The sequence below is a fragment of the Melanostigma gelatinosum genome (assembly GCF_949748355.1).
Source record: "Melanostigma gelatinosum genome assembly, chromosome: 13".
Lineage (NCBI taxonomy): Eukaryota > Metazoa > Chordata > Actinopteri > Perciformes > Zoarcidae > Melanostigma > Melanostigma gelatinosum.
In genome coordinates, this window is record NC_136646.1 from 14883093 (window position 1) to 14897235 (window position 14143).

The 14143-nt window shown below is 49.7% G+C and overlaps 1 protein-coding gene across 1 annotated transcript in view; it reads left to right on the forward strand.

The window, feature by feature from the left end:
* The window catches only part of LOC306787162 (adhesion G protein-coupled receptor L1-like), a 68810-nt gene that overhangs the window by 21375 nt on the left and 33292 nt on the right, over positions 1-14143 (forward strand). Inside the window, exons 3-4 of the mRNA XM_079282229.1 lie at positions 6617-6830; positions 8013-8122. Coding sequence (XP_079138355.1) covers positions 6617-6830; positions 8013-8122 — 324 coding nt within the window. The remainder of the gene's footprint in view (positions 1-6616; positions 6831-8012; positions 8123-14143) is intronic.

Consider the following 14143-nt stretch of genomic DNA (forward strand, 5'->3'; position numbering starts at 1 on the left):
TATTCACATATATATATATATATATATATATATATATGTGTATGTATGAAAAATGACGGCACCGGAGCACTTGAAATGCTGCACTCTGTAGATACCTACTGGCAAACAGATCGATCAGCTCATAAACATGCACAGAAAAAAATGCACCCAGACACACACTCTGTCCACACATCCAAGCCTTTGGCTTAGCGCACACGGAGGTTAATTAAGTGTCTAATGCAGCGGCAGGGCTGGGCTTTCACACTCATCTTTCCTAACTGGTCTCTGTATGCGACTTGCAACTCCTCCAAATGCGCACACACATCTTTCTGACAGCAGGCCTTGCACTGTATACTCACCCAGCCCCCCCCCCTCTCTCCTTCACACTTTATTTCTCACACCCACCCCTCTTTCTTATCACTTTATGTGCTTCGGTCTCCCACCACCTTGCTAACTTTTCCTCTCTCTGCTTCTCTATTCTCCCCTCATCCCCGTGGCTGTTTTGCCTGCATCATCTGCAGTTTTACTCCACCGCAATGTTTGCAGGAATCTCGGTCTGACTCACTGTCTGCTGGCCTGCCTCTTGTGATATGTGCTGGAAACAGACAACAGAATGGAGTTGTGTTGGGCCTGTAGCACAGCTCCCATCCCTGGGGAGATGGGGGATATTTTACACTGGGTGAATCTCTTACTTTTTAGGCAGGCTGATTCTTATTTTGCGCTATGCTGCTTTCCCCCCACTGAGGCGCTTTTATTGCATAATTAGGCGCCAGGGCCAGCAATGAAGTTGTTTGACAGTATGAGCACGTCCTGTCTCGCCTCCCTCCTCAAGTTGTGTGTGTGTGTGTGTGTGTGTGTGTTGCTCCATGTCTCAGTGGCGTTTTTAACCGCCTGTCTTGATCTCTCTGCTATGCCTGCTAGTTCCTCCCACAGCAGAGTTTGTCAACACACACTGAGACTTCTCGAGGTTGAGGGTGGATGAGCGTTAGGGCTTGTGTGCCTGCAAGAACTCTGGTGTGTGAGTGTGTGTGCATCATTGCAAATGCATGAGAATGGGTTGCATGAGGGTGTGTGTATCCGGGGCACGTTAAATTCTCTTATGAATGATTTAATGTTATGGGCTGTGCTGTAATTCAGTTCAGTTAGTGGGCTGCTGAGGAGAGAGGCTGTCTGTGCTGAGTGGATCAGAACAATAGGAGGTCCTCTCTCCCACAAATCTGTCTGCCTCACTCCTTTTATGTCGGTGACCTTGTGCCTCCACAAAGAACGGTCGTCATGTTCATCTTCGGCCAGCATCTGGTTTGACGGTTCCTACCTTTTTCTATTGTTGCCCTCTACCCGGTCTAATTTGCTCTGCCGTTCCCTTTCTCCGTTCCTGTGTGCTAGCTGGCCTCGGCTCCATCACAGTAGATGCGTGTCGTTTTGGCGCTGCTTTGTGTTCTGACCTTATAGCACGACGGGTGACTCCCCATACAGTCGCCCCTCATCTCGTCTCCCCTGTCTCCTTCGCTTAGACAGGCGGAGGAGGCAGAGGAGATGAGATAGCATCCTAGCTTTGAGGCCAGCGCTACCCCGTCCCATCAACACACACACACACACACAGTCACAAGCTCACACAGCCTTTAGGTTTGTCGCAGGATGTCACTTTGTCACAACTCCTCAGCTTGAAGGCTGCCTGGATGTGACAGTCGTGGCCGCATCGCCTCAGCTTGTCTGTGCTGACAGGCCATGCTCCAGCGAGTCATTAGTCTAACTCGCAGTGCTAAATGAGTCGCTAAGCTGGTACAGTACTGGAGAAATTGGTCGGGTTTATTCTGCACCAGAGAGGGATTCCCATCACTGATACGTCTTGGTTTTGTCCGATGGCTGTAGAAGTTTACTAAGGAACTAACCTGAAACTCATTTATATTTTGTCCAAAGCCGACTTCAAGGGCATGTAGCTCAAGCGCAAGTTCAATCAGGAAGACACTCACTAGTAATCTCTATCTTTCCTCGCCTTGTAAATACTATATCAGCTGATTGGGGGCGTGCACTTTTAAGTAACCAACCAGATTCGGCACACCGGGTCCTCAAGCCAATCATATCGTTGCTGTCAAGCTTTAAATAGTGTTCTCCTCTCTGCTGCTGTCAGGTGTCATTGCAGCTAAGCAGATGCGACCCTCCTCCACCCCAGTCGCCTCCAGTCAGCATCACAGTCAGGCTCCTGATTAATCATCAGATAGCAGCGACTCCTTTCATCACCACCACCAGTGTCTGGACTCCAAGGGGGGATTAGGCCTGTTGGACCTCAGTATCCCTACCCTCGGTGATAGTACTTCAGGATGGAGTCCAATCGCCAAAGACTTTGCACTTTTGCATATTTGACGCTTGTATAATAAATCATTGTTAAACTTATGAAACAAGTCTCTCCTGATTGAAATATGTAGATGTATGCAGTATACTTTAACAGCAATATTCCACTCCTATCGCTGGGCAAAAAGAGGACACTCTCCTATTAGCCTTAATGCCACTTAAAGTTCATTTTAAGGACGGGGATGTAACAAGAATCCCACCTCATCAGAAGCATGGCAAGTGTCTCAAGTACCACTTGGCGAGAATATTCGCTGGCACTACGCTTCAGTGCTATGCTGATGAGTAACAGTAGGAGACGACTGGAGCAGACGGGCTAAGAGGGGCTGATCACATTTCGGGCCCCGAAAGACGGTCAGCCATCCAGCTAACAAGTCAGCCTCAGGGCCACAGATCGCCACACGTATAATCTCTTATTGTGAGTCAATTGCCAAGTCGCTTTCATAGTCTCTGGCTCCTGTCAGGCCCAACGCGTCTCACTCAATTATTTCTGAGAAAACACGCTATAGAGTGTCTGTGATAACACAGTCTGAGGGTCAAATGATGTTGAAATCAAAGTGCTTTTACATTTGAAAGCACGCCGCTGACAGCTGAACGTTTCAATGAAGAGAACTCTCTTTTCTATTCGTACTGTGAACTTTTCAGAATTCTCTCTCCAAGTCCGTATTGAAATAACAAAGCAGATTTTCTTTTTAACTTTCCTCAAGTGCTGGTCACAACTCTTGGATGCAGGTCACGTCTCCTCATCTCCAATTGATGTTGAATCTTGGCAAACATCTGTCTGTCTGTGTGTGTGTGTGTGTGTGTGTGTGTGTGTGTGTGTGTGTGTGTGTGTGTGTGTGTGTGTGTGTGTGTGTGTGTGTGTGTGTGTGTGTGTGTGTGTGTGTGTGTGTGTGTGTGTGTGTGTGTGTATGTGTACATTTGAATGAGCATAGATGCGGAGACTTGGAACGGTAGAGGACGAATGAGACTGGCTTAGCTTCTGCAAATTGATGTTCTTGTCTGAGGGTTCAAACATCTATCCACCCTCAGGCTTTAATTACTGTGTGAGGATAATCAGTCAAATCAAATCAGTTCTCTCTCTTGTTCTTAATTTGTATGGAGCTTCTATTATGAAGGTAAACGCTTCAGCCCCTCACACCAGCTGCCCTGGAGTGACACCAGGTCCGTGTGTGTGTGTGTGAGATTTCCGTCTCTTGCTGTGCATATCCACTCATGTCATTCTCGAATTGGCTCATATCGCTATCAGTATGTGGGACAATTGGTAACCATTTCTTGCGGATGACAGGTATTAACACAGTTTTATATACCACGGGAGATGAGTCATAGCCTCAGTGTGGGATTAGATCCACCTATACATATGGCTGCTGCTGAGGAAGACACTTAGTCATCCAGCTATTATGATTCTGACAGGCACGACTAAATGGCCACGTGTGTGTGTGTGTGTGTGTGTGTGTGTGTGTTGGCTAAAGAGACCCTGAAACCTTAATGGATTCCTGCAGAGTGAAGGACAATCGTAGCCCATGGCCAGTCCAAGCTTATCCTCTGCTCATCTCATCTCAGAGCCAGCCACGGCTCCAGCTAGGCCTCAGGCCATCTGGCTGACACACAACCACGTACACACACACTCTCCCTCCCTCTCTCTCTCTCACACACACACACACACACACTCAGACAGTGAATCCCTGAAGTTAAGTCCCACGCTTGTTTGTGAATACGCCATTCAAAAATCGGTATGTAAGGTACATCTGAATTTACACGCTGAATTCCACCTTAAACCTGGAACATGTCAAACACTGTAAGTGTGAAATATGACACAATGTAGTATAAGTACAGAATTGCAGTGGTGCTGTAAATAGGCTAGTTATGGCGGATGCTGTCACCATTGATGTCTACAAGCTCAATAATGGCTGAAAGTATAGAGTCAGGTCAGAAAAAGAAATGCGAGGAAAAGTTAAGGGATTCAGGTTAATGCGTCACAATCTGTGTGGACTGGTGATTCCCGTCATTCGGTCCCGTCAAAAACACCTCCCTGTTCTAACTCAACCGGCAGCCAAGAAATTAAATGAACTGCCTCCTTGGGCTGTTTTGCCCAAGAGCTGAGCCCTTTCCCTGAAGTATTAGCGCTCTGTGGCGTCACAGATGGCCCTGAATGGCCAGAAATAGTTACCACATCAAGTGTGTTTTGTATATAAAGTATATTTAACGTGTAGTGTTTGATAGGGGCTAAGTGGAAGGAGCGCGATCACTCCTGGTGGTCCGCTTCAGTTTAACACTCCTCTTGGCTCACTCTGTGGTTCTAAAAGCTGGCCAGCTGTACGCTGCAGTGTACTTACACCACAGGGTAGTTAAAAGAACGAGACCACACACTGACACTCTGCATTGTAATCCCACTGTGACACCAAAACTTTGCATGCACGCAAGTGTGTGTGTGTGTGTGTGCGCTTGACTGTGAACGAGCACACTCGCCTGCCCAGTTCGTCCGCCTATGTGCTAATTTGCTTGTGTGGGTTTTTTGCGTTCGTGTGCGGATGCGTTCGTCTGGCCTCGACTGCTGTTTGCATCTCCGTGCGCTTTAATTAGATTGCGTTTTTGCATCTAGGCCTTTGTAATTTGGCACTGGCACTGCATGCTGGCGAGGCATAAAAGATTTGAAGTCTGTCTGTGCTAGTCATTCAGCCTTAATGGCGTTAGTTACACAACTGAACTCAAGTCCCTGCTGCATAAATGGCTGGCATTTAGAAATACGAGAAAGTCCGATGGCAGTGAATCATGTGGCGCACCGCTGCGGAGCATGTCGGGGATGACTGACATTGACCCAGATGGGCACCGCTCCTGACTGGACAGCGGCTGAAACCTAAGCAGTGCTAGCTCAGTGTCGGGAAGTGAAAAACAGCCCCGCTCTGTGGGTTTCAGCACTAACAGAAGAGGGAGAGAGGGGCTGACTCAGTGCCCTCGTCTGCTGCTGAGCCCCTCTGGCAGGGGGGGGGGGGTGCTGTGCAGGGAGAGCCTCGGTTCATAAAGAACTTCCTAAATTCCAGCCTGCTTAAGTGGCGCAAGAACTGCTCTGTTTAGATATGACATCATGCACACCATCAGCTCACTATGTGTCATGTCCTCCCCGACCGACGATGGAAAGCAGAGCCCAGTCAAAGCCCTCTCCTCCTTCAGGACAGCGGACAGCACCGAGTAGTCTCTGACGCAGCAGTCATTTTCCCCCGAAGACGTTTTGTCAGTTCAGGACCACGGACAGCAGCTCTCACAGTCGCTGGCACGAGTCTCAGCACAGAGAAACACTGGCTGTCCTTCAACACCACAGAAACGTTCACTGCCAGATTACTCACTCGGCCTCTACTTCTATTCTGTTTCTGTGCCCCTGTTTCCACCTGCGCTGGAAAGGAAGCCGGCAGCCATTTTGTCATTTGTGTGTGTGTGTGTGTGTGTGTGTGTGTGTGTGTGTGTGTGTGTGTGGCTGAATAAAGAGAAGTTGGATAGGTATGCAGTCATGGAGAGAGCTAGGTAGGCAACAAGTGTCTCTCTCAGAGCCTCTTTGCAGCCCTCTTTCATGCCTCTCAGCCTGGCTCAGCGATTAACCCTGAACACCCCGCTGACCCGTCTCCACACACAGCCCCGATGCTTGCCACAGCAGTGCACTGACATGCCTCTGAGAGCGCTGCTTAACAGCAGCGGCTGTGCAAATGGTGTGCCCACCAGAGGTGAAGGTGTACAGAGACACTAATTCTCTTTCTTTGCTTCCTCTACCCTGACTTCTTCTCTTGTTCAGAGTGAATGCTAAGGTGCTGCTCTGACATCCCACAGAGGTGGTGGAATAGACTTGAAGGATGCCAGGAGAGACACACTCACACACACACTCACACACACACACAGAGTTCCTCTTTGGTGTGGGGCTGAGGATGATAAGCAGCTGCCTGGCTGTGTGTAGGAGTTTGTTAACATGTGAAACTCTCAGTTTGTTTCACAAGTGGTGCGATATCTTATTGGAGAAGCTGGTGCGGCTGCAAATCCATCGTGCCAATATGTGACCTGCGATGTTCCAATGTGAAAACTGGAACAGCGCTGAAACATTACTGCTCGGCGAAGGCGAGTCGATAACAGCTAATTTGTGTTTTACATGGAGGACAATGGGAACCACTTTCATTCCGCCTGCACTTGTCAAATACTTCACATCATATTTACAATGTGGTCGAATAATAAAGTGCCTCGTAAAAGTATTAAGGTTCATTGAATCATCAATAACTTTGCCTCTCCCGCCCTCTTTCCACTCCAGCTCTGAGCCGGTCAATGATGCCCTTCGGCTTGATGCGCCGAGAGCTGGCGTGCGAAGGCTACCCGATCGAGCTGCGCTGCCCCGGAAGTGACGTCATCATGATCGAGACGGCCAACTACGGCCGCACCGATGACAAGATCTGTGACGCGGACCCCTTCCAAATGGAGAACGTGCAGTGCTACCTGCCCGACGCCTTCAAGATAATGTCACAGAGGTAACTACTGATCCGTTTGGATCTTCTACGTGTGTGTTTGTGCAGTCAAGAGCCTGCTATTGGCCAAAGAAACAAGATACTCTTTCACAACATCACTCCTCCAGAACTTCCTGCTTTTCCTCCTGAGGTGTTGATGTCTTGAGTGAAATTCTGAACTCGCCATCCCCGATCCGTGCAGAACACCACTCCGTCTTGGCGAGACGTTTATGACGGTTTATCACGTGTGTGTGTGTGTGTGTGTGTGTGTGTGTGTGTGTGAATGCGTACGTTCTGGATTGTTGCTGGAGTGTTTGTAGGGCTTCTTACAGCTGCTCACTGCGTTTGCGCTCAGCATCTGCTTCCTCTGAGCTCAGATCAATGGAAGCTCTCTCCCAGCTATCCATCACGTATGTAATGGAGGCACAGGGTGCAAGCGTCGGGAGAGGGAGCAAGGGAGGGAGGGAAGTGGCAGCGGGAGGAGGGGGGGGGGAGTGGAGAATCGAGGGGGTAAAGGAGGAAGACAGACTGCTAGAAACGATGGGATGATAGAGTGAGTTCAGCAGAGATTTGAGATATAAAGGGAGAGTAGGAGAGACAGCGCAGGGGAGAACTGCTAAAAGCTGGATAGAGAAGGATTATGTGATGAGAATGAGTGAGCACGTGTGTGTGTGTGTGTATCTTTTCGTCTGGGTGTTTCTCTGGGTGTGCAAACGTGAGAAGGCATGCGGCGATGCGGTTTAGATGTAGGTATTATGTGCATATGAATGTTTTCCTTGTGCATGTGGCGGTGGAGTATTTTCCTCAGCCCCTCGCATCCTTCCCTCTTCCCTCACCTCTAATTGCTCCCACTCACAATCCCCCAGGAGAGGAGCCTCTTACGTCACTCGCCCTCTCTCTGCCTCTTACCTCCCTCCTCCCTTCTCGCTATCCTTCATCCCTCTTCTTTCCCCCGTCCCTCCCTCCCTCTCTGTTTCCCACCTCCCCTCGGGTGCAGCTGTCACATGATCTAGTCTAGTGTGAAATGACTCCCTTCCCTACAGTTCTCCTCATCTTTCAGAGCCTGCAGATGTTTTTTTTGCAGCCGCTCCTCTTTGTCTTTCTTACAATGGCACTCGTCATTTTTTTGTTTTTGTTATCACTTACGTTCTCCACTCTCTCTCTCTCTCTCTCTCCCGTCCTTCCCCCCTCTGTCTCCTCTCACAGGTGTAATAACCGCACCCAGTGTGTGGTGGTAGCGGGGTCGGATGTGTTCCCAGATCCCTGCCCAGGGACCTACAAGTACCTGGAGATCCAGTACGAGTGTGTCCCCTACAGTGAGTACTGAGACCCTGTCGCCTTCCCCCACCTCCCCAACCCCCTCACCCTATTCACCACCTCTACCATCCTTCCCCTCTCCCTCTCCCCACCCCAACCTGAACCTCCTACCCCCTTTTCAACCGCCCAAAAGCCCTCGACAAATGACGTTCTCACACTTACACATGCACACGTGCCCTCTATGGCTTTTTTTTCCAACACAAGCACAACAAAACACGACAGACGGTTATCCTCACCTGCTTTCTCTCTCTCTCTCTCTCTCTCTCTCTCTCTCTTTTCTTTCTCTCTCATACACTTACAACGCACAGACACACACATGCACGTAAACCTTTTTTTTTTCATCGACAGAGCAATGCAACAGTCGCCGAGAGGGATTTTCACATGGGGGAAGGAAACACAGGGTCTGATAAGCACTTCACACAGGCCCACTGCAAACGTGGGGTCAGCCCTTATTGGCGAGCACAGCAGTGCAACACACACCGCCTCACATTCGCACACTGATTGACCCCGGGGGCACGCCACTGCCTTTATCTGGTGCCAAACACCTTTGCTGTCCCTCTGATTTCCAATAAAAATGAAAATTGGGCGCAGTGAGGCAGGGGGCGTTGTGTGTGCGCGTGTGTGTGTGTGTCTGTGTGTGTGTTGCACCTCACAATAGGAATGTTAACACAAACACAAAGGGCTTATTTTATAGACCTGGAGTGCCACACATTTCAATGTCCCCATGGTAACAGCTGACTTCCACGCGGCACTGCTCAGAGCTCAGTGGCAGGTGTGACACAAACACACAAGTCTACCTCACACTTGCAAAAAGGGGGACACACAGTTGCTCTCTTTCTTCCTCCCGCTCACTCGTCTTCCCCTTGAGCAAGCATGCACACAACAAACCAAAGCACACTCACACAGCCAAGGGAGCAGACACACAAAGGATTATACGGAGTTGTGTTGATCCTCGTTCATGTGAAAATCCCCACTCAGTCTCCCCTCCTCCCTCTCATGTATTATTACTCTCGGCATTGATCCCCTCCCTGTGCAGGAACACCTGGCTGGAGGGGAGGGGCAGTGGCGCTCCCCTTCGCCAGACAGAAGCAGAATTGGGGTGCAGGAAGGGGTGCAAGGACGATTGAGGGTGTTTGGGTGGTGGGGAACTGTGACGCACGGGGGATGTTTGATTGATCAGGGTGGGGAAATATCGGGTGATTTCTCTCTGCTCTTTCCTCAGGCACAGATGTTGTGGTGAGCCACGGGTTGGAGTCGTCGCCAAGCCGCTAACCTCCTTCACTCTCTTCTTATTCTCCATCTCATTTCATCTCTTTGAAGTCTCTCCCTCAGCCTTCTTTTGCTTATTAAATCTCACAGTCAATATCACCCTTTCCCTCTCTTTCTGTATTCTGCTTTTCTCTATTTCACCTCCCATCTACACTTTAAGGTCTTCAAACCGAATTCTCTCATTCGTCCTCTATTTATTTACTCTCTAACTGCGACATCTTATCATTCTATTCAGTCTCTTCCGCTGTCTCTGTCGTTTTCTTTTCTTTTACAGGTGCGACCAAACATTCAAATCTCCAACCATCCAGCTCGGATGGAGAGGCTCGGAGAAACTCAGGGACGTCCAAGCACCACTCTCAGTCTTTTGCCCTTCCTCTGCTCGGTGCTTTTGTGCCCTTGGTTTACCGTTTGAGAGTCTTTGTTGAGTCAGGTTGCAGCCGCAGTCACAGATAAGAAGTTAGCTGAGTTTCTTCCCATTGGGGATTATTCTCTGGTGCAAATCTTTTCTTCACTGCCGCCCAAGTGGCAACACGTGCTCTTCTCAAGTCTCCCCTGCCCTCTGCACCCGTCTTTCAGTCGATGTTCGCTGCAGTCAGACTGACCCTCTCCAGGCGCCTGACTTTAGTTGTTAGCCCTCTGGAGGTTCTGTGCTGTAGCTCAGTGTCCTGTTTTGTAAAGTCCGTGGAGGCTCATTGCGTACCTGCCTTCTACTCCTCATGCATTTTAACCTTGTTTTGTTCCCTCCTCTGACTGCACGAGGGAGCTTGTGCTCTCTCTCTCTGCGAGGCAATCAAAGGGATGATTAAATAGCTGCTGACTTGCATTTTTCCCCGCCCCGTTTGAAAAAAAACAAAAAAAAAAACACGTTCATGATTGCGTCTGAAGTATGGCGCGGCTTAGAAAATTGGAAGCTGATCCCTCTATGATGAAAAGTCCTGCCTGTCTGGGGTGACAACGACGAGACAATTACCCCTGTCCTCTGCCACCCTCCTCCGCAGGAGAAGCACGACCACGCTACAGTCACTCGCACGCCCAGAAAGAGAAACAAGCACACACGCGTACGCACACAACCTATACCGCCGGCCGCTCCACGTGTTGGTTCTCATTTGACAAAGTAAATACGACCTGACACATTCAGACTTCGGAGCTGGAACTGTTCATCTCAAAACCTAGTCACCGTCGCACCGCACGCCACTCAACTCGGCCACTTTTAATTACCAGGAGGGAGTGTGGGGGGGGGCGCGTCGCGTCGCTCTCCTCAGTTCTGCCTCAGCAGAGATTTGTCAAGATTAATTGAATTTGCCGCTGCTAATCGCTCTGGTAATGCCCCATCGTTCACGTCTGGCTGGGAACGTCGGGCACTCTGGCGTCGCCCAAGGCCAAAACAAAAACAGGTGAACAAAGGAGAGATGATGTGTTGAGGTTGTGTGTCACAGCAGCTGAGATGGCACGCAGCCACGTTGATGACTTTGTGTGATGTCAGCATCTGACAGGGTCCTCTATGTGCGTGTCACACAGGCGCCGTGTTACCAGTCACCTGAAACGGCGAGGTGACAGCCACAGCCAAGCTGACACACAAACACACACACACACACACACCCACACAACTCTGTCAGCTGAGCTCAAACAAGGGTCCGGAACGAGTGCGTTTGTTGCAGCGCGTGGGATCGCCTTGGCAAAATACAACATCCGCCAACAAGTCAAAAAGCCCTGCGAGGCCTCCCCGCCACAAAGCGTTGTTTTTGCCAGCCGGAACAGAGCAAGACAAAACGGCTCAACACAACTCTCATTTTGCACTGTCACAGCCGGCTGTAGACTCCTGGGCTACATTAAGACATCACAGATCCACGCGCACAGCTGCGGCGTGTATTTACTGCAGTGGAAACCCTCCACTGCAGACTTAGCACAGATGTACACCGAGTCAAAGTGAATCTACCCTGCGAGAGAACTTCACCTGCCCCCACCTCCGGGACACAGTGCTCCATCATTATTGACTCCCAACGCTCTCCACTCGGGCCATCCATGCTAGCCATGCCAGAGCCGTTAGACTTAGTGTGGTGCCTCTGCTACTTCATCAGCTGCGATTTGTCTTGCTGATGTGCACGGTGCAGGTAGCTGAAGCGCCGTAGAGATTTCTGCAGAGGCAGCTCTCCATTCTTGCACTTTTACATTCATATCTTGTGGCTCTGCCAGTGTTTCACTTCATGAAATAGATTCTTCCCCACAAATGTATTCAGCGCCCTCGATTCATTAAGAGACGTCGCCTTCTGGACACCAAGCCGATGGAAATGACAGTTGACTTGTTGGGAAGAGTTCGTCAGCAGAAGGAACAACGGCATTGTCACATGACAAGTTTTCCGGGGAAGAAAAGGAAACGCTTTGATGTAGCTGAAAATGAAATTGTATTAATATGTTTAGGGGCACCATTATAAACGTGGTGGCTGACAAATGTTTGGTGAATGAGAAGCAGGCGGCTTCGCTCTGGCCGTGGAAATGGAGGACTCTTTACCATGAAAGATTTAAAAAGGGAGAGAAGGAGAAAGGGGAAGGGAGAGGACGGAAGAAGCTGGAGAGGACACACTATCTCTCAGCACTGTGAAGGAGACGGACAAGGCTGAAGATATCCTGCAGTACAACAGTGTGTGTGTGTGTGTGTGTGTACTTGAGAGTGTGTGTTCCTAGCTGTACTTATTAGCGTGGGAGTAATTGATAGGGTTGTAGAGAGTGCTGAGCAGAGTGATTAAGGGGAGAGAGGGCAGTGGCTTATTTCTCAAAAGGGCCCTGAAAAAGAAATGCTGAATGAATCAGACAAACAACCAAGGTGGCCTTAAACTAACCTCCTGCTCACTGTGAGGACAGTTTGATGAGTTTCTGTCTCTTTTCTCTGCGTGTGTGTGTGCGTATTTTTCAGGTCGACCAAGAGTAGAAGAGATGAAGTCTTCCTCCAATATTCTTCTTCTCCTCCTTTTCTGCAGCATTGAAGACATTTCCTCTTTCTTTCTTTTCTCTCTCTTTCTCTCTACACGTCACCGCTGTGCATCACACACATCATTTTCCTCCCGTTCAGGGAAACATACTTAGTTGTCCATTAATTTAGGATACAAATTTTTGAGGACACACTCGCATGAAAGGCACAAGCTGGTGGCGGGGATGTAATGCTTTCTTGCCCCCTGCCACAGCTTCACAGGACTCTCATCCCTGGCTTTGCCATGTTTACTCCTCTCGGCTGAAAATGGCTGCCAGTCCCCGGGTCTTCATGCGACTTTGTTTGTCTGGTTTGATCTTGGCACAAGATGATGAATGATCAGTGGTACTGATGCTGCCTCTGCTGTATCACCGGCAAGATGCAAGGCCATCCCCCACACCGATCAGGCTACCGCTGCTAACACTCCCTTTTTTTTTTATTTCTTTCCTTTTTCTTTTGCTCGCTATTTTTCTCTTTACGTCTCTCTCTCTCCCCTTTTATTCCTTAGTTATGAGTAACCCTGCGAGGTGTCGTGACAAGTTCACAGGGCTCTCCGGGGGACATCAGGCCTCCCTCGACACATACATGACAATCACGGCCGCAGCGGGGATCCACCAGCCATGTGTGTGTGCCTTTTGACGCGCGTCTTCCCGGGAGACACGACGATCCACTCGCACGCCGCTTGCGCCTCAGCAGACACCGACGAAAGGCACGCGCCGGCTCTGTGGCGTGAAATGGCGGCGCCAGCAATCCTTCGCCAGAGTCTCCAGCTGCCGGCGGACCTCCCCAGACGAGGCGACTCAAGCAGGTGCCGAACAGCGTCATGGATGTGGAGGGAGCCGCGCCTTACCTGCTGTCAGCAGAGGCCTCGGCGTGACTCAACACACCAACCTATTGATTTGTGTGTGATGAGCCCGCTCTAGACACTGCTCTCATCTCTCTTTTGTCTCTACCATCTTTGTTTTTTTTCTCTCTCTTCCCCCTCCGACTGTGTCTGTTAGTTTCTCTCTGTGTTTCTGAGACGTTCCACTCTGTCAAGCCCTCCCTTTCCCCTGTTGTTTGTTCTCTTTGTCTTTGATGAGCCAGCATCGGTCAGGCAAGCCAGCAGCTCCCCATTGATTGGACGGTCGATGGGTTGAGTGTTTTCGCTGGCTTCTATAGCGAGCGTCCTAACTCTGTTAGTAAACCGAACTGTAAATTGAGCAAAGCCCAAAGCACCGCTTTCTTAAGAGCAAGGGGCCGCTCTAATGTCAACACAGACTGTACATGGGGAGGGAGGGACTCCACGATCCCTCCGAAGACAACTAGCCTACAGATAGAGACATCCCCATCGCCACCTTCCCATCCACCATCCCCTCATCTCTTCCTCGACCTCTCCCATTCTTTCTTTGCTTCCACAGCTGAAGAGGACCACGACGCAAAGAGACTCTCCCTCGGTTTCTCTCCCCAACAGGTTCCCGGAGCTGCACTTTTTCGGGGCGTAAGGGATGTGGCAATAAGAGGGGTGGAGGTGGGGTCGAGAGTGTGTGGTTGGGGGAGGACTGTGTTGTTGGGGGATTATTGATAAAGCTGAAGTGAAATGGAAATGGCTTTAAACCCAGGTCAGGCCATTTCCCCTCCTCATTTTCCATTTGAGCCATCCTTTCTCTGAGTAGCCAACCATAACACAGACAGATAACTTGCTTTAAAAAGAGAGAGAGTAAGAGAGAGAGAGAGAGAAAGGACAGCGTTTTATTTAATCTCAATTTTCTCTTTTTTCCTGCACCTGTTTTTCTTTCGTTCTCTT